Source organism: Caloenas nicobarica, chromosome 20 (genome assembly GCF_036013445.1).
Source record: "Caloenas nicobarica isolate bCalNic1 chromosome 20, bCalNic1.hap1, whole genome shotgun sequence".
Taxonomy (NCBI): Eukaryota; Metazoa; Chordata; class Aves; order Columbiformes; family Columbidae; genus Caloenas; species Caloenas nicobarica.
Window position 1 is genome coordinate 791,351 of NC_088264.1, and position 18,154 is coordinate 809,504.

The 18,154-nt window shown below is 40.2% G+C and overlaps 1 protein-coding gene across 2 annotated transcripts in view; it reads left to right on the top strand.

Annotated features, from left to right (window-relative positions):
* Positions 1-18,154, top strand: part of BRINP3 (BMP/retinoic acid inducible neural specific 3) — a 214,415-nt gene that overhangs the window by 118,882 nt on the left and 77,379 nt on the right. For both annotated transcript variants that reach the window (XM_065649078.1, XM_065649079.1), the window contains one exon: positions 6,794-6,984. In XM_065649078.1, the coding sequence (XP_065505150.1) occupies positions 6,794-6,984 (191 nt within the window). The remainder of the gene's footprint in view (positions 1-6,793; positions 6,985-18,154) is intronic.

An 18,154-nucleotide genomic window follows, 5' to 3' on the forward strand; every position in this document is an offset into this window, starting at 1 on the left:
ATGGAACTAGTGTGCTCTGTTATTCACTTGAACCACAGAAATGACACCACATCTGGCCTGGTACAAATTCATATACTATTCGAACCTGTGCACGTTCATCAGCACCTTCTTAAGCCTGGGAAAATGACCTGATAAAGCCCTAATGGTACATTCTGTGATCCATACATGAATAGATTTTCCAGTAGAACTAAGCTATTTTTTATAGCAAAGGCATAACTTTTTTTTTTTTTTTTTTTTTACTGTAATGCATTACAGCTATTGTAGCTGAGGTATTCTATTTAATCAGAAACTTTTGATGATTTCATAGGTCAAAGACCTTTATACCTTTGTAAGACACGGTTGCAAGGGAGTAATTTAGGGTTCTGCTCACTGCAGAACAATGTTTAGATTTCTCAAAGAGAAGCGTGACTTAAAATTTTGAGTTCGGTGGTGATTCCACTCTATTATTTACTGCATGGCGGAAATACGCCAAGCCGAGCGCTACTGACCTGCTCTCCAGGAGCCTGTACCCATTCACAAAGCAAACTTTCAGGATTCTTCCCTCCCTGGCAACCATTCACTCCAGAGTCTGTGTCTTGGAGCTCTGGAGGCAGACAGGCGAGGCCTGTACCCATCGTGGTGCAAACTTTCAGGATTCTTCTCTCCCTGGTAACCGTTTGCTCCAGAGTCTGTATTTTAAAGCTCCAAAGGTAAACCCTCAGGGGAGGCCTGTACCCGTTCGCAAAAGCAAACTTTCAGGAGTTCCCTCCCTGATAACTGTTCGCGCTAGAGTCTGTATTTAGAGCTTGAGCGGCAAACTTTCAGGCGAGTGCTGATAACCGTGTGCAGGGCAGACTTTCAGGAAACAAAATTCTCAGAAAAAAATAAATGTAACGGAGTATAATAGCAGGAGGGCTGGCTCATGCTGGTACCTGCGCAGAGGCCCAACCTGAGCCCAGAAACCACAGACGTGTATCTACAGACCATTCACACCGTGATTCAGCCCAATAGCGACATTTCACTTTGGGGGCTTCTTGCTCGTCTTCGGATCCTTTTCTCTGATCTCACATGTGCCTTTGTTTTGTTCAGCTGTAGACACTGTTTATAGCCCATGGCCTTGTAGATGCTGTTTTGTCTGAATAAATCCTTTTCTTCTCAGTGAAGTGCAAAACAACCCTTATCTCGCAGGTGTTCAGTGTAGTTTGTAGTTGCTTTTGGTAAATATGCACAGAACTTCACAGCTTAAGATTTCAGCAAATCCAGCTTACCAAGTAACATGAAGCAAAGATCATATTAAAGATCACACAACTTTATACTTCTAGATGATTCATTATGTTCAGTATGCATTTTCTTCGGCTAAATGATCAATATGAAACCTGTGAGTAGTAAAACCATCGCCACACAGCCAGCTTATTTGGCAGAGAGCTCAAAGTCAGCTCACCCAGGCTGTCAGATTTATGGAATAAAGTGGTCGTTTTGTAGTCAAATTGCAGACTGTGGGACAGGTCTGCATGACACCCCCTGCACCCACAACTCATCGGGGTTCAGTGTCTGTTCTGCTCCTTGGGGGTTTCCCAAAAGGAAAGTTCTGGGCCTGGCTGCAGCTCCGGCCTTTCCCTCCTGTGGAGCCTGAACAAGCTGCTCTGGTTTGCCTGGGGGTCCAGTGCAACCGCCACAGATCCAAGTAATTGTGTGAGGACAGAGCTCTAAGTCAGCAGCTGTGGATGATGCTCAGATATACCTGCCTTTGAGTGTTACCCTTTTATTACTGTTTCCTCACTTTCTGACGTGAAGTGATAGGAACTGCTTGGATCACTGCTTTCTTCTACCACTACTCAGTCTACAGATGAAAATATGAAATGTCGAGGCATATGATGCTTTCATTATTACAAAGATGTGGATACAAGAAAAAAATGTCTCAATAATTGAGACAGAAAATAGCACTAAGTATCTAAATCATGTGAATATGTATTATTACATATAGTATGTATAACAAATTATATTTACTCCTTCAATAGACAGTTACATTTAGTTACAATATTTTTCCAATTCTACCATGTCGATGATGGTGATTTGCATTTTTTATTTAAATAATTCGTGAAGATATTCTTAACATACACACAAAATTAATTTCTAATTTCTGAATGCTAATAATAACCTGTTATTTAGGATTCTTATATCTAAATGGCCATGGATGGGTTATGTGTCTATGTAAATTTCTATATGCATTTTTTATTTCATAGTTTTATTTTTTGAAAAACAGCATGTAGAATGCTTTTCTTAACTCAGGAGTTTAACTTATAAATAAAAATCCTGGAAAATATGCTCATATAAACCTAGAAAGAATTAAATATATAGACTAAGTTATAAGCTTGCAAATTCCAGGGACATTAGTATATACTGTGCCAAGGTCAGTCTATAGCGTGAATGTCATTCTCCTGCCCCCCAATGTATATCTGTCCGTTACAACAGCTGCGTGATAATAAAGCATTGGGGTAGTGACTCTAATAATTTCTTGAACAAATAATCGGATTATGTGGTATTGTTTTGTGAGCATGACCAAGTGTTTTTTATGCTATTTCTTTTAAAACTGAGAAAGCGAAGTTAACTTACCCTTGAGTTTGGTAAAAGAGAGAGAATATTTCTTTCAGAGCTTGCAGAAAGCACAGCTGTGTAGTTCTGATGCAGAATAACCATGTTTTGTTAGGATAAACTGTCATTAAATGTTTTCAGTTCTTAAAATTCATAACCTTGAATAGTTTTCTAAATCACATTTGTTTTTTAGCTAGTGCTTCAATGTCTTCTTAGCTCATGTCATGATGGCAGACTGTAACCATTAAAAACCAAGATTCATCCATGTTTCAAATGTGACAGAAGAGTCTCTTTTGTCATGGGTTTAATTTCTCTAAATTAACTTAAAACTCAACTTGTCTTCCACAAATTAACTATGAGTCCATGATGTTACTTTACAAATCCCAGAGTTCTGGGTGCAAAGGGAGCCCTGTGACAACTTCTCAGTGACACGGATGCTTGAGTACCAGCATATGCGGGAGTTCTCAGATTTTTCATCTACTTTTTCTAGCAAGTGCTAAATCAGCTCTGACAGATGAAAAACTTTCAGACTCTGTAAGATGCCTTTTGAACAGCAAGTATTTTTGAAACCTGATTGCACCCAGTATTAGCATAGTGCCTGAGCATACCAGTGATGAATTAGGACACACTTGTTTGAGATGCAATAAAAACACAATGCAGAGATTTTTGAGGAGAAAGAGCCTCCTTCACATTTACACCAAAGGCCACATCCCTCCGCTGCGTGCCTTCCTTCAACTTTGGGAGATGTAATATGATGTGATCTGAGTCACAGTAAACAATCAAAATCATTTCAACCTGGTTAGAGAGCATGAAAAACACAACGTATCTGTCAGGGAGAAGGGATGGAGACTAAAAAGGCTGGGGATGTGGGAAGATCCTTCTGCCAGAACATCCCCACCAGCAACTGCCACAGCAAGCATGGGATTAAGCAGGACTAGGAAAACAGGATGATGTAATAACCATGAGGGGCTTCAAAGGTTGTTTTCCCGACCTTTTTCAATCAAAACAAAACAACACAACACACAACACTGTCCCAACACTGTCCTTTTTCAAGGTTTTTTTTTGTTTTGGTGTTTTTTTTTTGTTTTGTTTTGTTTTGTTTTGTTTTGTTTTGTTTTGTTTTGTTTTTTAATGGGAGTTTTTATTGCAGTTCTGCTCTCCACCTGCTGGAAAACAAATGTTTTTAATGACAGAAAGATAAACAAACTCTAGTTTAATAATAAAACTTGTCACAATGCTGTTGAAATAGAAGCAGTCTCATCACCTCTACTAATAACTAATACAGGGTAATCAGAAAGTTCACGCCACAGCAAGATCGGATGGCATACTGGCTAATGAAATGAAAGAACCTTAGAAATTTTTTTCTCTACTTTCCAGTGATTTTCTGCAATAATATATTTTCAGTGGAAAGCCAGTTGAGCTTGTAAAAGTCACTTGAATCTAAATACACTAGCTAAGGTCTCTGAAAAAGTGGAAAAAATTGAGAGAAATCTTCTAGTGAAATTTTGCACCTTATTTGCACAGCCTGAACCGGTCATCGATACATTATTAATCCCTATGAGTCCTGATGTTGCCTGCTCTGACACGACTGTGTCTTTATAGCTCCACAAAGAGCTGCACAAAGCCCACAGCCCCTGGCTCAAATCTCAGGCCACTCCATTGCTTTTTATTTCAGAAACAACTTTCATATTGGAGGATGGAGCCAAGCTCTTCTCGGTGACAATCGATGATAGGACAAAGGGCAATGGGTACAAACTGGAACACAGGAGGTTCCACTTAAATATGAGAAGAAACTTCTTCACAATGAGGATGCCAGAGCCTGGCCCAGGCTGCCCAGGGAGGTTGTGGGGTCTCCTTCTCTGCAAACATTCAAACCCACCCGGACACTTTCCTGTGTAACCTCATCTGGGTGTTCCTGCTCTGGTGGGGGGATTGGACCGGATGAGCTTTTGAGGTCCCTTCCAATCCATAACATTCTGTGATTCTGTGATATTGCCTAGGGTCACAAGGCAGGTGTTGAAAAGGCAGGTTTTATTGCATAGTCATAGTCGAACGCCAACAATGCTGGAACCTAGATGAGGTTTTGACAGCAAATTTCTCTCATAGTACCAGTCATAAGACTTTGCTGTGTTTCGAGTGTTCTGCTCGAGGAGTGAATAATGTCCCACTGGCCCCAGGACCAGCACCACCTCTCACCCAGGGAGTTTAGCGAAATGTGGTGCATGAGTCTGTGCTCATGCAACATGCTCATGCCTGCCCTGCCAAGCAACCCCAGTCTGCTTTGCAGGAGGTTTTGACCGCAGTTAAATAAAATGCAAACCTATGTTTATTCATTACAGCAGAAAGATTAGGTAACTGAATGGGAAAATCCTGTTACAGAGACTGCTTTAATTCCTGGCTCTTTGGAGTTCAGGCAATTATTCTCTGTTTTGATGACTGCAAGCACAAAAAAATTACCTATTACAAAACTGTAGGAGGAGAAATGCAAATATAGTGGTGAAAACTGAGGTAGGATCCAGCTGGAATAGCCAGCTGTCCTGGGCATCAACTGTCCCTTCCAGGACAAAATTAACATACTGGACAAGCCTGGCAGGTCTAATTAGACAAGAGGCTCCTGGATAATGGCAATTTTGCCTGTGTAATGTCTGAAGTGCCTGACCGTCCTCTGAATTTTTGAGACATTGGGAACCACTGTAAGGTACATTGCTTAGCATGAGTGTACTCCTCTTTCTCTAAAAACAAATGAATTTTGCAAGTTGAGGTAGCTGTGTGTCAAATTTGTCAACAGATGTGGTCTCCTGCGCAGGTGCCTGCATTCTTCATTTAGCATTGCCCACCACCAACATTATCTCCTTTTAAAGATGATGTCATGTTTTCATCCTACATATTATGCCTCTACTGCTATATTTTTTGGCAAGTATACCCATCCAAAGCTGGCATCCCATCCTCTGCATGGGCAAAATGCCACTGCAGCAGATGGGTGAGTAGTGAAACCAGCACAGTGGCAAGTCAGAGTGTGTCAGGGCAGTTTCCTTTCCAGGAACAACAAAATGGCATTCAGTGGAGATATTCAGCACCTAAAATGCAGGTATAATGATATTATTAACTGATTCTTGAGTTTATGTTGAAGAATGCAAGTTACCAAATACAGACTCAGAAAGTGTTGTAGTTACTTTGGACATAAGTTGCACAGAAGCAAATACTAAGCAAATTACTTTTCTATTTAATTTTCTGAAGTAAATAGTTATGCCTAATCACATTATTAAATGAATGAATTCTTGCTTAGCCTGAAATGCAGGAAAAAAATGCCATTAAATAAACAATAAACATGGAAAATTCCTTACAAGTTTAATAGTATTGGTAGGTCTGGAATGGTTCTTAAGAACTTGCTCAGTTAAACAAGTGAGATTTTGCTTTGGTTTTGTTTTCAATAATCCTACAGGAACCAAAATTTCTATATTCAATAGTATTTCTCTATGTCTCTTTAAAGAGAAAGGAAGTGAGATATCCGCAATGTAAGATGCTGGAACTTCTCTTTGCTTTCGGAAAGACATCTCTTGGAGTTAGCAAAGTGTTATTTATGTTTCCTTTTTTAAAATAAACTGATTGACATTCTTATTACATATTTTTATACTTTTCGGTTATATAAATTTGAGTTTAAATGTCTATTATATCACATGTCAACATCCTAGCATTGCTGAATTTATTAGAAAGCATGGGATTGCTTGCAACAAGGTTGCTTATAACAAGCTGTAACTTTCTTCTGAAATCAGATATATGGTTTAAAAAAAAAAGTCTCAAGCATTACACTGTTTTCACTTTCTTTTATGCTGACATTAAATACTAAAAAATGAAGGTACTAAGCAACCTTGGAAATAAACATGTTATGCTTAATTTAAATTGAATATTTACACAATATTGTTGGTAAATAGGAGTTAATATAGCAGACATATCCCCAGTGTCATTGCATTTTAGGCACAAATGTGTCGTGTTGTATATTTTGTTAATTACACAAGGCACTCAAAAAAGGGAATAGATACCTAGAATAGTATCTGTTGTCCATGTGCTTAGGCACTGAAATATCTGCATCTGCTACCAGGGAGGGATATCTGAATGTTAGACAACAGCTGGAGAAAATTTTGGTTTGCCACCTTATTTCTGGCAAAGTGTGACTTGCAGAATTGTCCCTGATGAACGCTGTTGTTCCTGTTTCCCTGCTCAGGAGAGGAGTCGCTCACGATTTTTGTGGACAAACGGAAGCTGAGCAAGAGGTCGGACGGAAGCGATCCCAGCACAAACAGCTCTGCTGTCACTCTGGAGACTCTGCACCAGCTGGCAGCCTCCTACTTCATTGACAGGGACAGCACCCTGCGCCGGCTCCACCACATCCAGATCGCCTCAACTGCCATCAAGGTAGGGAGCTCCTCAGATGTGTTTCCAGACTCACTAGCTGTTTCTCAGGAAAGATGTGTTTTGATTAGTAAAAAAAAGATTTGTTAGCAAAACAGTAATTTTTGTTCTAAACTTTTTTACCTGAATAAAAGAACTCAGTTGATAATGAAGATTCTAGTTTAGAAGAGGGTCTAACACAGTGAAGGCATTACTCTTGATAAGTGATACATAATTTGAATGATACAGCTGGCCGTTATAGAAGTGTTTGGTCATTGAGACAATCCCCTTTACATTTATGACAAACTTATATCTGTACAGGTGCATACAGTTCTGTCATACTTCTTTTCTTCTTTTTTCTTTTCTTTTTTTTTTTTTTTTTTTTTCCCCCCTTACTGAACTTTGGAACAATTTGGAGCTCTTGGCTCTGCAGTTTTGTGGAAGTGCATCTTAATTTCTGTTAGAAACAATTTGTCAGTCAAAGCATCCTGCCTACTGGCAGCTGTATGTCACTCATACCACTGGAGGATGCTTGGCTGAGATCAGTGCCCTGGCAGGTATTATACAAAGCAGCACAGAATCACAGAATGTCAGGGATTGAAAGAGACCTCGAAAGCTCATCCAGTGCAATCCCCCCGCCGGAGCAGGAACACCCAGGTGAGGTTACACAGGAAGGTGTCCAGGTGGGTTGGAATGTCTGCAGAGAAGGAGACTCCACAACCTCCCTGGGCAGCCTGGGCCAGGCTCTGGCACCCTCATTGTGAAGAAGTTTCTTCTCATATTTAAGTGGAACCTCCTGTGTTCCAGTTTGTACCCTTTGCCCTTTGTCCTATCATTGGTTGTCACCGAGAAGAGCCTGGCTCCATCCTCCTGACGCTCACCCTTTATATATTTATAAACATTGATGAGGTCACCCCTCAGTCTCCTCTTCTCCAAGCTAAAGAGACTCAGCTCCCTCGGCCTTTCTTTGTAAGGCAGATGCTTCACGCCCTCACAGCAACTGTTCTTTTGAGCAGCTCTGTAGCCTAATGCTGCTTATTTGAAATAACCTCTCTCAGTCCAATTCCAGCATTTAACAGCAAATAAAATTTTAATGTGCAGTTGAATATGCATTAATTATGAAGCTTTTAATGTAAGATGTGATTTAGAATCCATTTCGTTCTTTGGATCTTTCCACTGGTAACTAAGGTCTTCATTAAAGACCATCTGAAGTCAATCTGCAGTTTCTAACTAGCTTAGCTGTTACTCAAGTAAATATAAATTTACCTCCTTGGGAGTGTGAAAACCTTTACAGTAAGAAAGATACAACTGGAATTTATGGCTTGGCAGCACCTGTTCAGTTTGGCTGCTGGTATATAGAGGATATGCCTCCTGTAGCATCCATCGCAGGCTTGCGGTGTGGCAGCTGACCCCCCATCAGAGCTGGTCAGCCCCAGGTGCAGGATGGAGTTTGGCTGTTCAGGCACAACAGCTGAAAATGCGGTAGAACCAACACAGAGTCCGATTGCATTGGAGGGCTGCCCATCGGATCACTCTGTCTTGCTGCAGACTATGTACTGCACACCCCTCTGACCTGACTTTTCTTCATGATCTCATTGTTTAATATGTAGATGTAAAGCAACCTTTAAAACTAGGTTCCTTCTGGTTTTTTGCACATGCAAAACTTTCCTTCTATGCTAATTTATGGCTGAAACCAGTGGTAACTGAACTGATAGAACATAGAAATGTAAAGACAAAACAGTGCCTGAAAGAAATTTGTCCTTTCTATTCTCTAAATTATTTTTAAGAAAATTTGTGTCATAATTCAAAATTCAACTCTTCTTGCTAGCAATTTATGTAATGAACCTTCTGTGTGTCCAAAGGTTTTTACAAACACTGCAAAATGACTAAGTTTTCTCTCCACTCCCTCACTGTTCACAAGTAGGATACAAATGCAAGCTGCAGTCCATCAGCAAATCTGATTTGGTTAATTGACTGCAGCAGGTCTCTAGAAAATGGTTCTTATATCGGATGCAACAGTGCTGATACATGAAACCCTCGCCTTTTAGTTTGCTGTCATTGAGAGACTGGGAGCATTTGCATTACAAATTTCTGTTGCCAGAACACTTAACGGAAAAACTGTTCCTGTTGAAAACTAGGAACACAAAAGCAGCCAGGGGAGGCATTTTTTTGTTGTTGTTCTCCCCCCACACAGATTTTTGAAACACTGCTCTTTTTGAATTGGAAAACCTTCAAATAAAGTTTCAGATCCATGGTGTAAATAGGGTATTTCAAGACTATCTATTAAAACATATGTAGTGACTTCTGAGTTAGAACACAGGGTTTCTGTGGAGCTGCAGAGCCAGATCTCTGTGTTCCAGCAGATCAGTTTTACAGCTGATTTGATAGAAGTGCCACCCTGGGGTTCTGAGGACCAGAGGGGCCACCAGCCAACGTGGTGCCTTCACCCCCGAGCTGCTCTGGGCAGGAGATTGTCCCTTCCCACCAGGTGGGATGAGAAATGAGTTAACTCTGAATGTGACATGCGCCGTGTCTCACCAGGTGACATCAGGTGCAAGTTAACGCCGGGTATTTCTGTGCGGTCATGCGAAGTGAATGACAGACAATTACTCGGGAGGTCCAATTCAATCATGAATTTACTAAAAGCACTTGGTGGAATGCAAATTACAGTGATTAGTAACTTGGCAAAAGTATATTATTATATCACAAAACTTAACAAGACTTCAGCAGCAGAAATTACAATGATATTACCTTTATATGTTCAAGAAGAAGGAAAAGAGAGAGAAGGAAAACTAAGATATCAGAGAGAGAGAGAGAGAAAGATATCACCGCTTCACAGGTCAATCGGTCCCATGACGTTCTCTGGAGCGGGGTGGACGCATTGAAGATTTTTGTACACATCACCAGGTCATGTCACGCATGAGGTCGTTTTATAACCAGTTCATTTACATGCGAGATAGGAGAGGGCGGTTCATCTCCTTCCTCTGTTCGCTCTTCATGCTTTATTAGGAAGACTCTTCTGGAAATGGGTCTGGGGTCTTCAAACTAGGGGAAAGTTCACAACACTGACCAGAAGTGAGTTGTTTTGCCTGTCAGGGGTAGCTGTTGGTTCATGGCTTCTTCTGGTAATTGGTTGTCCCACAGATGATTCACCTCTATCATCCCAATTAGGCTATGAGGCCCTCACAGCAACACTGCTAATTGCCTCTATCTTTCACAAAACCTTGGGAAAAAAAGACAAGGTGTCTGCCTCCACAGCCATCTATCTTTTCCACCCAAAGTATCAAAAACTAGATGTTTAAGGCACAACATCTTTCTTTGTTTTAATTGGAATAGGGGGAGTGCTTTGAGGTTGTCACTGAGAGGGAACTGAGTGGGATTTTGCATTGTAAACTACTGGGCAGCTCATAGCAATTCTGTGTCTACCTTGTGCACTGCAGCTCTGCCCAAAGCCTTCTCTGCATGAGAGATCAAACCAGGGATTTGCAAAGGGAGTCCAAGAAATCTCTCAGTTTACTGTAACTCCCTTCTGACCAGCATCAAAGAAATTCAATATAAAGGTGTCATACCCCACCCAGAGGTGTGAGCGGGGACAAAGGTGACAGGTCTGTGGGTCCCCTCGGCTGGAGAGCAGCACACACAACACTTAAGCTCCATAAACAAGAAAAGCAACACCTTGTATTTTGCAGCTCGGCCCAATTAGCAGATGATTCAGCGACAGATTTACGTTACTTAAGCCTACCTGGTAGACAGTTTAACAGCAAAAGGATTTACCTAAAGGGGTTTGTGACACATGTGGGGCTGTAAGCCTTATGTGATTATACTGCTCACAAGAGGAGAGGCACAGAAATAGGCATATAGGGAAGGAAAAGAGAAGGGAAGAAAGAAGAGAACAAAAAAGAAAGGCAGAAGTCAAGTGAGGGATCTTGCTCCTCTCACGGCTCCCAGCGCGGATGGTGGGACTCACAGTATGGGTCCAGGGACGTGCGGCCCCTGCTGTCCCTGCCGGGGCTGCCGGGGTGTGTAGTTCGGGAGTGCAGCAGCCACAGGTGCTGGTTTGGTTCCTATGACGAGACTGGAGCATCCTCAGGATGGCGGGACCTCCAGCGCTGTACAGTGAGCCTCTTACATCCCTCTGGATCACCTGCCTGCGGGATTTTTGGTCTTTTGCACAGGCATTATTGCAAAAGAGAGAAAAGTCTGGGGAGTGATTGCAAAGGACAGACAAGTCTCGGTCATCTCGAAGGGTCTCGGCTTTTCCCTCTGCACCAGGCTGGGCCGATCAGAAGATGGAGCTCTGTGCCCTCCGGCACGTCCCCCCTCCTGTGTCACCAGCGGCCTTTGTCTGCAACTCCTCAGCTTGTGTTGGGTGTAAATCACAATTCACCTTCTCCTGAGTGTCCCGTCTCCTGCCACTGGGCCACAATGTCTGAGGCAGATTCTTTTCAGTCTGACAATGTCCCATCCCCTGTGGCTGGAGGAACTGGTTTTGCCACAGTGTCTGAGACAGAATTCTTTTCAGTCTCTGACAAAAGGTATTGGAAGAGGTTTAGAAATCCCTGAAATTCTGAATTTATATTAGAAGTTTTCCAAGTGATACACCATCATTTTTTGATTGCTGACTAGTTAACAATAAAAAAATCATATTCAGAATCTGTTTATTATTTGATATGATCAGTTTTGATTCATTCTTAGATAGCAATTCTATGTCTTAAAACACGATTTTTATGTGTGTAGGTAGAGCTTAGTTTCATTGAAAAGAAAAAAACCTGATAGTTATCTTTTGGATAGTTTGTTTTCCCTTCCTTTAATGTCGATAAACTTTATTTACATTTTGAATGGCTTTTTAATATGCAGTATACTTGACTCTGTCATACTAGCAGAGTTCTTTATATTTTAAGAAGAGACTGTGACTATTGATAATGCTTCATTTAACTCAACCTCTTACTAGGAAGAACTTAACTACCCTTTTGGTAATTCATATCTGAATAAAACAAAATAAATTATTATTTGGAACAGGCAACACTTAAAGCACAAATCAAAAGGCATTATATTTGCAGATAAATCATAACACATCAGTGCAAAAATGAGCTCTGATACAAAGGTGTTCCTGGAATTTTGGACTTCAAAACAAACAGGGATCATAGAATCACATAATGGGTTGAGTTGGAAGGGACCTTAAAGATCATCTAGTTCCAACCCCCTGCCATGGGCAGAGACACCTTCTACTACACCAGGTTGCTCAGAGCGCCGTCCACCCTGGCCTTGAACACTTTCAAGGATGGGGCATCTACAGCTTCTCTGGGCAGCCTGTTCCAGCACCTCAGTACCCTCATGGTGAAGAATTTCTTCCTTATATCTAATCTAAATCTGCTTTCTTTCCATTTAAATCCATTACCCCATATCCTATCACTACATACCCTTTTAAAAAGTTCCTCTCCAGCTTTCTTGTATGGAAAGGCCACAATAAGGTCTCCTCAGGGCTTTCTCTTCTCCAGGCTGAACAACTCAAACTTTCACAGTCTGTGTTAATAGCAGAGGTGTTCCAGCCCTCAGATCGTCTTCGTGTCCTCCTCTGGACCTGCTCCAACAGGTCTACATCCTTCTCACATTGGTGGCCTCGGAGACAAATGCAGCACTGCAAGTGCAGGCTCAGAAGAGCAGAGTAGAGGGGGATAATCCCCTCCCTTGACCTGTTGGTCATGTTTCTTTTGATGCAACCCAAGATACAACTGACCTTCTGGGCTGCAAGTGCACATTGCTGACTCATGTTGAGCTTCTCGTCAACCAACAACCCCAAGTCCTTCTCCTCGGGGCTTCTCTCAATCCCTTCATCCCCTAGCCTGTGTTTGTGCTTCGGATTGCTCTGACCCACATGCAGGACCTTGCACTTGTCCTTGTTGGGCACCATGAGGTTCACAGGGGCCCAGCTCTCAAGCCTAACGAGGTCCTTCTGGGTGACATCTCTTCCCTCCAGTGTGCCAGCCACACCACACAGCTTGGTGACATTGGAAAACTTGCTGAGGGTGCACTCAGTTACATGTTCATGTCACCAACAAAGATGTTAAGCAGCACTGGTCCCAATACTGACCCCTGAGGAACACCACTCACCATTTGATAATAACTGTTTGTCGGCTTCTTTGTTTCTCACATTTCCTGTGTCTATGCGCAATCTGAAATTGCATCAGTAGTTAGAAACAGCTTTGCACAACTGTGTGCACAACTATGGAGTTGCTGTTTGTAGTGTTCTGAGACGGCTATTTCAGTGGCTGTTACACCTCTAGAAGTATTATCTGAGAAGAGAGATTAAAAATGCACTTTCCTTCCTTCGAAAACACAAACAAAAGAACAAAGCAAACATTTTTGATTCCTTTTAGTTCCAAAATCAGTGTAAGTTTCCTTTTTTCAGGTTAGGTGAGATCAATTCTCACACTTCTTTTCATTATACATTTGGACCTGCAAAAATTGCCTTCTCCTAAAAAGCAAAAAAATAGCACTTATAAACAACCTGATGTATCTCCTAAACAAGTTACTATATTAAGTCTGTTCCCTTTCTTGTGATTTTTCTTTTCTCCTGACTGATCTGCCTTTTACCTATCTGCTTTAGTCAGGGAGAAATTTTCTTTGTGGATACATTGTAAATTGGTAACACATTAATATGGTTTAATGATCATTTAGCAACAAAAATGTAATGATAGCATTATAGGAAGAAAAGTCTCACCTACAGGAGCATGGAACAGTAAGAAAAAACCCTAATTATGCAATAGGAGAGAGGGTCTTAAAGCTGCCTTTAAAACAACTATAACTGAGCAATTCTTATATTCTTCATGCAAACTCATTGAGATATCCGATAGCTGATTTTTTTTTTTTGCTTGAAGGTCTTGATGCATTATTTTGTGGGACTGCTACAGGAAGATAATATTTTGATAAGTTTCATAATTAGGCTTTTCTAACCTAAAACCTAAGTTATGTCACAGGGAAAGGAAAGCATTAAGAAGGGGGAAGTAAGAATTCACATTAGCCTTCATGTTTAATTCTTACTTATCTAATGAAAAACAATACTGTTTGGAGTAAAATCTGTCAATGTGCAGCATGAGGAAAGGAGTGGAAGAGATGCATTTGATGAATCAAGTTTGTTAATCAAATTTGTTCGTAATCAAGTTTGTTAGCTGTGACATAATTATCCTTACAAATAACATGAGCACAACTGATTGAGGCTTCACATTAATCACAGAGACAATACATTGTTTATTCCACATTTTAAAAAAGGTAAAATCACCACATCATGTTTTCCAACTGGAAATCAGATGTTCATGGGAGCCACCCAGAGCCTGTATCAATATTTAACTTATTTAAAAGTCCCTGATACATACAGTCTTTCAATATAATTTAATGCATGAATTTTAGTGTAAGTGGTTCGGCTCATATGCTAAATCAACAGTTTGCAGCCTCAAGGGCCTCATTGGAAACTCACCAAGTGCCTGATGGCTGCTTCTAATTTGCATATACATTTACATGAATGTACATCCTGTTGTGTTTGAAATATTACAGATCCAACATTACTTCTTTTGTATGCTCATTTTAGAAGCTTTTTCCTATGAAAATTTCTCTTCGGATGCACTGATCGCTGTTAGCTCTCTCTCTTAACATCCCTATTAGGATGATGGGTATGCTCTCCTCTTGTTTAATAAAATACAGTACTGTCGTGGAAGCAGTGTACAAATAAAGTCAGCAAATGTTTTTCTTTCCCTGTGTGGAACCTTTAATGAGCAAAATTCTCAGCTCTTGCAACTCAACGTGGTTCTCGCTTCTGTGCAGCCGTGATAACGTGGACCTATCACAGATCTACCCGTAGCTGGAGGATCAGGGGAAGGTGAAATCAGACCTAGGACTATGCAATGACCATATGGCTGACCTTTTTCTTTTGCTGATCAATGGATGGTGTTAACAAGACATGAATGTCACAAGTTACTGTAGCGTCTCCTGCAATTCTGGTGACAAGTCCTGTCATTGCCCACTGGCAGCATGACCTTGGTGAATGACCCTGAGATCACACATCTGTTCGCCCAACAACTAATTAGGGCACTTTTTCAACAGCAGGTACATTGCGCATTGTACATCTAGATTTCATTCTGTTTTCTGAGTCTAATACAGCTGGGAAACAACGGTTGCTCCTGCTCAAATGACCCCAACTCCTGTTTGCTAGAAGCTGTAATTCCACCACTGTCACTAGCGAACTTCTGCACTAAGCCCAAACAGTTGTGCAGAGCACATAAGAAACACATTGGTTGCATAGTAAATTAACTATTATTGAATACTCTCACTCTGTTCTGCAAAAGCATAAACACAGTTACGTTAAGCAAGTAGAATATTGTCAGTTAATAATGTGAGGCTGTTACAGTAGTTGCCTTTTGGCATTTTCTTTGAAGGGCGGTGGGGCAGGTGAGTACAGTGCAGGTGTTGTCTTAGGGTCCGAATAGCTGTGGGACAGTCACAGTGCAACAAAAGAACAGGAGGCAACAGAAGAACAGATGCATAAATTGAATTTTCCAACAGCTATTTACAGCCAGATTACAGCCCATTTATTCCATCTGAGTGAGAAAGAATAAACATCCTTGAGAATGTGCCCTCTAATTTCAATTAAATTTTATTGTGCAATTTGGTTTTTTTTCTTCTCCTAAAACACTTTTCTTGCTATGAGGGATTTAAGCACTTTTGTGGTCTCTGAAAACTTTAAATTACAAATAGTTTATAAGAACAGGGCTCTATTATGATGGTAAATATATCTGATTATCTATAATTAACCCATGAATGACTCATGGTGGACTGTTAGAGGGGAAACTTAAAATGGAATTAGTTTCTCACTCAAAACTCAGAATGAAATCCAGACCTCTTTTTTTTTGTTGTTTCTTTGTTATGTCTGGAAAAGCTTCCTTGCTTCATTTTTTTCCTTTCATACCTCGTACTTGAATATGTTTTTCTGTGGATTCAAGTAATTGCTGTAATCAAAAGTAGAAATGCTGCAACACTATAAAGACTTGTCCTTTTTTCAGATTTCTGGCAAATTCTAAATGTAGACATTTTTCACCATTTTCACAGTTTTGTATAAACAGCCAAATTTTTGAACCTTTTGAAATATAGATCTTGAACACTTCTTACCCTCATTTACCCCATTCAGTTTGTGGGACAGGATTTAAGATTGTGTAGTTGAGAAACCTTGTAAATGACCCGACTTAGGATTCTAAAAAAATTTTGCCCAGCAAGAGCCGCAAGTTGTAAAATCACAGTTAGAAACATTGAGTTAGAAAGACCTGTAATATCAGGTATTCGTTGATTCAGTTGAAGAAATTAGATAGTAAACATATGTTTAATTAAAGAAAGCTCGGGAACCAAAAGTCCTTTTCAAAAATTTGTGCAGGTATGGTGACATTACTTAATCACGTCAAGAAGAAGCCACAGTACAGATATTCAAGGACAAGTATTCAGGTCTGTTACAAAATTCCAAGTTCTCCACTAGCTTCAGAGATCAGATAGAACTTCATACAAGGGCAAAACTTGGATTTTTTCAAAGAGGGAGTTAAAAATTAAGATTTTCAGGAAAGACATAGAAACTCTCAAATCTTTGTCTTGATGTGTAAAACTCTCATGATATTTTTGTGAGAATTGAATATTTTACAGATTAATTTGAAAAATCTCACTCATTAAAAGCTCAAAAAGTCAGCTCAGCTATTTATATAGCTAGGTATTGATTTTTAAATTTAAATTTGGGTTATCATCTAATCTTACCAGAGGAACTGGGACCTGCAGTTGAGCATTTAGCTCCCAGTGCAGTTTGAGCATCACCGAGATCTTAAGGATCTTTCAGTAACCTGAATTTAAGTGCTGATTTGGATAGGCAAGTTTAGACAGCTGGGATCAAAATACTGACGTTCTGGTCTTTGAGCACCATGTGCTAGTACGTGGTGCTAACAATAAAAACAAATGCACCGTGTTTCTCAACAGGGCTTATTTGCTCAGGAGCAACCCTGGACTTCCACAGCTCTATCCCTTCTTTTTCTGAAGCTACACCAATCTCAGGTAGCTAAGATGCCTCTGTACCATGTTTTACTGCACAGCATAGGATTTGCGTTTGTCTTATTATCAAATTGCAATATATGAGGTTTTATACATTTATGTCTGGGAGACGCTGGAGATCTTTGGATCTAATTCTCCATAGGTATAATGAAATCTTGTGCCTGCTACTTGTGGACCGTTAACTAATCCTGAGAATATACCAAGTGTAAAGGTTAGGGATTTATTTCCATATCTTACTCAGGAATTTAAGGTGATAATGTTAAAAACAGCCTTAATTCATTTGGACAGTCAAGTTTTAATTAAATTGAAACTCGAGGCTGCTTTCCCTAGAAGGTAATGTAGAGGTCATCCATTCAGCTGGCGTAAAACAGCAAAATTCCTTTGAGAATCTGGCCCTCGCTGTTTCAGAGAGTGAGAGAAAAGGGAGGAGGGGAAAGGACCAGCAAGTTAATGCAATAACATGTTTTACTAAACACTCTCACAATGCATACTCAGCAACATAATTGACACAATACATCACAGCAGCTGCAGCATGACACTCATAAAAAGATGTGTTTTAGTAGCATCTAATACAGACTGCTCTGTCTCATTATATTTTCAGCAATGTGCATAGAGGAGTAATGAGTGCAAGAAGTTATAACACCACCAACTAGTTGGTAACACAGCATGAAATGCTTCCAAAGCAACAAAATAGCACATAATAGAGATGCTAGGATATGCATGTTGGAAAAACTTTAGATAACTATTCTTAGTTTAAAAAGAAAATGAAAGAAAAACAAAAAACAAACAGGAACAAACAAGCAACCAACCAAACAAAAAAAGAGAAAAACAAAACAAACATAAAAACAACAAACAAAACTGACCAAAATCAACCCGCAACACAAAAGAACAATAAAAAAGGATAGACCATATGACATGATAGACTATAACAAATTGAAGGACTTTGTTGTTTCAGTTATGTGGTTTAGTCGAGAGAGAAGGGTAAAAATAAAAATGCAAGAAAATAAAGACTAGCAAACCCTAAGCAGATTACAAATATACATAAGTAAACAAGAGACCTTAACAACACTCACACAACACTTGCCATCACAATTGTCGAAAACCTATAAACAGTTCGTAC